Source organism: Echinops telfairi, unplaced genomic scaffold (genome assembly GCF_000313985.2).
Source record: "Echinops telfairi isolate 266 unplaced genomic scaffold, ASM31398v2 ScPeMD7_7458;HRSCAF=8496, whole genome shotgun sequence".
NCBI classification, from domain to species: Eukaryota; Metazoa; Chordata; class Mammalia; order Afrosoricida; family Tenrecidae; genus Echinops; species Echinops telfairi.
The window spans coordinates 10,895,315-10,902,676 of record NW_022111358.1 but is presented as its reverse complement, the minus strand read 5'-3'; the positions used below and the strand labels follow the sequence as shown (position 1 = coordinate 10,902,676).

At 51.2% G+C, this 7,362-nt stretch overlaps 1 protein-coding gene across 1 annotated transcript in view; it reads left to right on the top strand.

Moving 5' to 3' along the window:
- HEATR9 (HEAT repeat containing 9) overlaps positions 1–5,860 on the top strand; it is a 17,666-nt gene extending 11,806 nt beyond the window's left edge. Inside the window, 8 exon segments of the mRNA XM_004707356.3 lie at positions 1,804–1,986; positions 2,298–2,390; positions 2,488–2,607; positions 3,984–4,057; positions 4,444–4,495; positions 5,134–5,220; positions 5,392–5,508; positions 5,510–5,860. Coding sequence (XP_004707413.3) covers positions 1,804–1,986; positions 2,298–2,390; positions 2,488–2,607; positions 3,984–4,057; positions 4,444–4,495; positions 5,134–5,220; positions 5,392–5,508; positions 5,510–5,842 — 1,059 coding nt within the window. The 3' untranslated portion in view covers positions 5,843–5,860.
- The last annotated feature ends 1,502 nt before the right edge of the window (positions 5,861–7,362 follow it).

Genomic DNA, 7,362 nt, shown 5'->3' with positions numbered 1-7,362 from the left:
TGCTATACTGCACCCTGACTGGCTCATCTCCTCCCCGCAGCCAATGAAATTGTTTAAAAAATTTTTTTAAAGGCAGCAAATACTGTGTAGTGGCCCAGGAGGAAGGAAAGCAACCAAGAATGTGGTATTCTGAAAATCCAGTGAAGAAAATATCCAGAGAGGAATGACCGGTGTCAAATACTGTAATACAAGGGCTAACCCGTGCTAAGCGGGTTCGACAACATGGAAATCTTTTATCGCCTTAGCAAGAGTCACGTTCGCTGGGTATTGGGGATGCAGGCATGTTTGGAGTGGCTTTAACAACCTAGGAGGCAAGATTTGGAGACCTCAAGGATGGATAGCTTTTCAAGGGGGGTTTCTTGGAATGGGTAGCAACTGGCAGCCGCAGTGACTCTACAAGTGAAAAAATTAATGTTATGATGTTAGAGACCAATGATTGCAAAGAGAGTGGGAAGCATTGCTGTCGCAATGTCCTGAGTCACTGAGAGGGGGGAGATCTGATGTGCACGTGGGCACACTCGCCTTAGATAGGTGGCCAGAGCGCCCACGACAACCACTAAAGAAGCTCATGTGAACGCAGTTGTTCATATTGATAGAGATGGTGGTGATGTCTGTGGGATTTCTTTCCTAGCTGCTTTTATTTTCTTGGTGAAGAAACAAGGTCATCAACTGTCCTTGGGAGCCTCTCCAAGGGAGACAAGAGGAAAGAGTGGGACAGGGAGTGGGACAGAGATTGGCTCGGGGCGGGGGCACACAGGATGAATGCCAGGCGGCAGCAGGGAGGGTCTGCAGAAACTTTGTGCTCAAGTATGTAAAGCAAAAGCAATTGCCATGCCTGTATATGTGTGTGTGTCCCCACCCCCACCCCCCCACACCCCGGAGTCTGGTCACAGAGTTGGATGTAACCCAGATTGTGGTTTGGTCAAGGGGACAACGATGAAGCAAGAAGGGGTAAAGGAACTGAGAGTGAGGCAAGGGGGGTCCTAGCAGGGCCTGGGAACTGAAGCTAGAGGAAGAGGAAACGAAGGTGAGGAGCGGTGGGAAGGTGGCAGGGCCCTCGGGCTGTCAAACAATTGTTGACCTCTAGATTCTGCAGGAGGTGACCTGGAAAGATAGGCCGTGAAGGTCAAAAACTAAGGTCCGTGAAATGGAGATTATGGAGAAGTGGCAGTTAGAAGTTCTTTCTGTGAAAATTAATGGCGGACAGACAATGGAAAAGTGGGTGAAGGGAGACATCAGACAGGGCAAGATATGACAAAATACCAATTTATAAACTATCAAGGGCTCATGAGGGAGGGGGGAGTGGGGAGGGAGGGGGAAAATGAGGACCTAATGTCGGGGGTTTAAGTGGAGAGAAAATGTTTTGAGAATGATGTACAAATGTGCTTTACACAATTGATATGTGTATGGATTGCGATAACAGTTGTATGAGCCCCTAATAAAATGTTAAAAGAAAATTAATGGCTGAAATCAGTCATTTGAAAAGTGTTGAATCAATTTCTCGTGCGTGTGTGTGTGTGTGTGTGTGTGTGTATTTTAAATACCTGGAATTAAAACAGGGTCCCTAAAGAATAACAGGAGATGAAATCAGAGAAACGAGGAGTTGTGGCTTAGGAGCCAGTAGGTGTCAGCAAAAATAGGGGTGGGGGTGGGGGGTGGATAGAATCACACAATGATACAAGATTCCGTTTCGGGAGGAAGGAAAAGGCTCAGAGGCAAGCGAATGGCCCTTTTGTCGAGTACAAAGCCTGGCTGAGGCCAGAGCCCTCATCCCGCCCGTTTCTCCTCCCGCCTTTCCTTCAGAGGACTCCTGTGGGGGATGAAGGGAAGCTGGTGTGTCTGCTGCAGATGCTGATGAGAAGGTTGCCCACCGATGCAGCTCTGGAAGCAGCCCTGTCCTTGGGTTTCCTGAGGCCCTGCAACACGGAAGTCCAGGAGTTCCTGCTCCGGTGCCTGGGCCAAGGACCTAAGACCCAGCGGATGAAGGTGGGTAAACAGAGGTCAGTGCTGCCCTGAGTAAGTCCGGATGCTGCCATGCACACCCACAGAAAGGGAGCTTCAAAGGGGAGCGCGTTGTTTGTCCATATAAGCAAGCAGGAGTATGAAGTCGTGTGGACGAGTGTCTGTGTTTATCTGAAACATATGGATGCTCCTTTGTGTATGTGCCCATCTGTGCACACCGAGCCTGTGCTCGCCCTCAAAAGGGCAAGAGGCAAGAGAAAGACCCCCACCTGCTCTAAGCTTAGCCCTCAAGTCACTTCTCTTGGCCCTGTCTGCCCTCGTGCCTGCCCCCACAGGCCCTGACGATGTTGGTCAGGAAGCTGCGTGTGCACTCAGCCGAAGTCATCAGGGCCATCCTGGAGCAGCTGTGTTCTTCCAGCGTCCTGGAGGTAAGCTGCGGGGCTGCCCCGTGCCCTCCTTTTTCCAGCACTCGGACAGGGTTGAGGAGTAAGAAAGGGCCTACCCCTGTCCCACCCCTGCCCTCAGCACCGCATGGAAGCCACCAAGATGCTCAGGATGATTGGGCTGGAAAAGATCCAGGCACAGGGGCTGCAAAGACTCACATTCGACCTGCTCAGGAAGAAGATATATAATGAACCCTTCCTGGTGAGTGTCCCAGACCTGCCTCCTCTCCCTCCCCAGCTGGGCTCTCCACCCCACAGGACCAATTCACCCTAAGCCTGTCCCTGTTCTCCTGATGCAGCCCATGCCTTAATGCAGGTGCTTCTGCCCACATTAAATGGGAGTCACTCCTCCCTCCTCTGCAAGGTAAAAACCTCCCATAGGATTTCACCCTTACTTGTTAGTAACCCTCTCTCCTCCCGTTAAAATACTATTGCTCCTTGGAGACCTGTCCAAATGCCACCTCCTCTGGGAAGCCTTCTCAAATTGACACAATCAGAATGGGGTTCCTCTTGGTTCCTTAGCCTTGACCTTTACTAGAACTTGTTACAGAACCAGTCACAGCCCTGCCAGAGACATTCTTCTGAAACTTCAATCAGAATGTGCCTCAGCTCTGCATGAAACTTTTCAGTGGTTCCCTAACACCTGCTCACCACCTTACGCTTAGGGCAGCTATGTCCTGACAGGCACCTCTTCTTGAATTTACGGATTGACCTGCTAACCACAGGGTCAGCCATTTGAACCACAAGGTCGGCCATTTACCACTCTGCAGGATAAACATGACACTTTCTGCTCCCATGATTTAGTCTCGGAACCCCGTGGGGACAGGTCCACTCTGCTCTGTAGGAGATTGTTCTGAGTCAGAATTGATTCAATGGCAATGATTTGAGTTTGGCTGCACAATTTTGTCCCTCTCCGCCCCCTGGTGGTGGTGTCAGGAAGTGTTGGACAGCTCACTGCAGGGTCAGCAGTTCAAAAACTGCTGTTCAGAGCAGGCGAAATCTGAAGATTTGCAGCCTCATTGGGAGGTTTGAGAAGTTGTTTCAATTGAATATAAAAATGATCTGAAATGTAAACCCTCATCAAATTCACAAGGAAAAGTTTTTAGGGGGCAAAAACCCATTGCCTCAGAAACATTAGGTAGGGTCGCCACCGGTCGGCTCGGAATCACCTCATTGGCAGTGGGTTTGGTTGAGGAGGTTAGGTTTTCTTTTATGCGCCCTCTCAGCTCCAGACTTTTGCTCATGCTTTCTCCCACCCCCACCCCTAAAGCTCTCCACCTGGTTAACTGCCACTCACTCTTCAAGATGCAGCTGTAGGATCACCTTTTCCAGGAAGCCTCCCTGGTTCCCAAAGCTGAGTTACAAGACCCTCCATCGCTCCCCCTGCCCTTACTTTAGCTGTAATACTAACACAGCTGTAATACTAACGCTATGTACTGATCTGTTTCCCCACCCACACCATCAGCACCAGTCCAGTCAAGGCAAGGGACCACATGGCCACCAAGTCTTCAAAACAGGTTTGGGACACACACTTCCACGCACTCTCTCACTCTGCCATGGCGCTTGCTCCCCCTGCAGGCAATGAGGCAGACTGTGGCCGAGACAGCAGAGCAGCTCAAGATGAAGCCTATGATGATGAACTTGGTGGAGGAGTGAGTGGCTGGGTTTGGGAACTGCCAGGGCCTAACCCCCAGCTGTGGGAAAGGAGGAGCGCTGGGGAGTGCTGAGAGCCTGCTGCCTATGTCCCTGGGCAAGTGACCTTTTAACCCTGGGCTTTTCTTCGTCTGCCAAAAAGGTTGCTCATGAGACCCTCCACTCAGTTGCTATAAATTCAGGTCATGAAAAGGATTTGTAAACGGACAGATGGGAGTCCTGATTATCATTCAGTGCCTCCTCCGCCGGGTCCCTTTCCAGACCCAAGAAACAAGGGGGAAATGAGTGACATTAGCACCCCTCACTGCCACTGTGCTTGTGAGAAGTAGCAATCAGCCTCACCATGCAGCCTTTAATTGGACGGCAGTCACTCTCTTCCGCGCAGGCAACTGAAGAGCCAAAGTGTCGCTGCACGCCAGGAAGCGGTCATCTCCTTGGTAAGAGCCCCAGCGTGCTTCCTCTGACTGGCTGATGGCAGGGGGCGGAGAGCTGAGCAGAGTTCTGGGGGAAAGCAAGGGCTGCGATGTGGAGGGAGGGTGTGCACCTGGGCTTTCAGCTTAGTTGCCAACCCTGCCCGGGGTTCCTGGTCACCTTTCCGTCAGGGTGGGGGTGGGGGATAGGATGAAAGGCAGGGGATGGGGGTTGCGGGAGGGTGGCGTGTCTTGCCGTTGACATTACAGAAATGATCTTGACTCTTCCTGGTGAGTCATGGGCACAGGAGCCCCTGCAGAGGCCTGGCAAGGAAGGCGATCGCTTGTGGGAATGGGGAGAGGCAGTGGGTGCTCTCCTGAGTCTCCAGGCTGCAGGGTCTCTGCCATGGGACAGGAATGACCAGGCACGGGCAGGGCATCTTCCTGGCTGCTAAGGCACTCTTCCGGTGTGCGTGCACATGGCAAGGCGGCTTCGAAAAGTTAGCAGGAAAAGCCGATGCTTTTCATTGGGAGCCCCTGGCCAGTGCACACACATGAACCTGAGCTTCCATTCAGGAGGCTAGGAAGTGGGTGGAACCCCACCGACTCCCCACCACTTCTAAGCTCATCCTTCAGAAATCTGTCTCTCCACCTGCCCCTGCCAGGGTGTGCTGGGGGTCCGCAGCCCACGGGTGTACCACTTACTCCTGGACATGCTCGATGCAGAAAAGAGCCAGGAGTTGAGAGATCATGTAAGCCAGGCCTCTTCCTCCTCTCCCACCACTAGCTCCTCGCCATGAGGGAGGTGGGGAATGAACTCCCAGAAGCTGGCCCTTGGCCTCATCCCTGGGAACTCCTTTTCTTCTGGTGACCCCTCCTCTTCCATCTTAACCCTGCAATACATCACCTTTGATTCACTGCAGCTAAAGAAGACATTAATCCTTTTGGCCTCAAGTAACCCCTGGATCCGAAAAAGGCTGAAGAACAAGGTTCTCTTTGTACATGAGGAGCCTCCGACCACTGTGAAACCAGAGCCTACGGAGGTTCCGGACAGAGCCCGAGAGCCCTGAGGAGTTAAATATCCAAGACTTCCAACTTGTGCAGCTGAGACCTTTTTTTATTGCCCAGTCCAGCACCAAGATGGACCAACAGACAGAGCTGACGGCCCACGGCAGGTCTGACCCACACTTCACCATCAGCCCCGATGCTGTCCCATCCCGTTTCTCTAAAGCAGTAAAAGATCTACTACAGGCTAACGGGCCCTGTGAGCCACAGCTCAGGAGACAACCCCGGAAGCTTGTTAAAACCTCCAAACAGATCACATCTGCATGCCGAACTTTCACTGATAAAGCAATCCATACCCTTTTTCCATGAATAAATGTGCTGCCCCACCCCACCTCCACTTCTCTGAATCACTGCCTCAACTGTGTCCTGCATCTTGTCACACTGCAGGGACATCGCTGAACACCAGTCTCCTTGCTCCCAGCTGGGTGATCTTTCCACCCAACCACGTGGCCTTTCACCAAGGAAAACAGGGAAGGCCAGAGCCAGCCACCCTAACTCAAGTTGTCTAGACCCAGAATTGTATGACAAGGTAGAGGTGAGAATCCGGAGCTGCTGATGGAAAATTAGGAGAAAATCCTGTGAAGCTTGGTTCTTGAACCCCACCCCTACCCTGTCAGCCAAATCAGTATCTGTAGTCAGGAACTAATGAAGCTATAAGCAGGACCAGCCTCTTCTCACACCTTTCTCCTTGCCCGTCATTCTCTTTGAAGGATCCTACTTACTCCTCAGCGCAGTGCCGCTTGGTGCTTCATCTGGCTCTGCTAGCCACAGCCTTAAAAGGAGCCCTGCTGGCATAGCGGGTTATGCATTGGACTGCTAATCTAACAGCAGCTCCACGTGAGGTTTTCTACTCTTGAAAGAGTGACAGTCTCAGAAACCCACAAGGGCAGTTCTACTGCCCTACAGGGTTGCGGAGTCAGAACCAACTCCAAGGCGGTGAGGTTTTGAGCCATAGACTTTGTAAATCCAACCAACAGGGTGGAACCATGCAGCTTGGGTGTATTTCCTCTGTTCCTGATGGCTGTAGTTCTGGGGGAAAGCAGATCGGGAAATGAAGCCTATGGTGGGGTGGCCTTTGAGCAGCACCCCAGGGCTCTGTTAACACTTGGGCTCGAACATGGTAATTGTAGGGATGGTACAAGGCCCAGGCAGTGGCTTATTCTATGGTTCAGCTGCCAGGAGTCAGAACCCACTGGAAGGCACATAACTTACACAATAAATGAAAATTGAAAAATTAACTAAAATCTAGGAGGGTGGAGACATTGAGGTGGGAAAAATAAGTGAAGTGGCAGAGGATGGATCAAAAGTTCTACTCACCCCCCAAAACACCATCGAGTTGATTCTGACTCACAGCAGCCCTACAGGAGAGTACAACCACTTGGTAGTGTTTAAAGAAGCAGACTGCCTGCCTCACCTTTCTTCCTTGGAGCAGCTGGTGCATTCAAACCACCAACCTTCCCAATAACAACACACACCTAATTCACATTGTTAAAACTTAAGACAGTCATTGACTTCAACTCAAAGCAACACTATAGGAAAGGGTAGAATTGCCCTGTGAGTTTCCTAGGCTGTAAATCTCTATAGTAGAAAACTTCATCTTTCTCTAGAGGAGCCAGTGGTGGTTTTGAACTGCTAACTATAATTACCAGCCCCATGAGTAACCCACTATACCACCAGGCCTCCTACCATACCCCTAGGACTCCTTAAATGCACTGTCATTTGAGTCAATTTTGACTGAGTGGCAGTCTCAAGGCTCAATCTTTATGGAAGCAGATGGCCTCATCTTTTTCCTTTGGAGCAGCTGGTGACTTTGAACTGCCAACCTTACG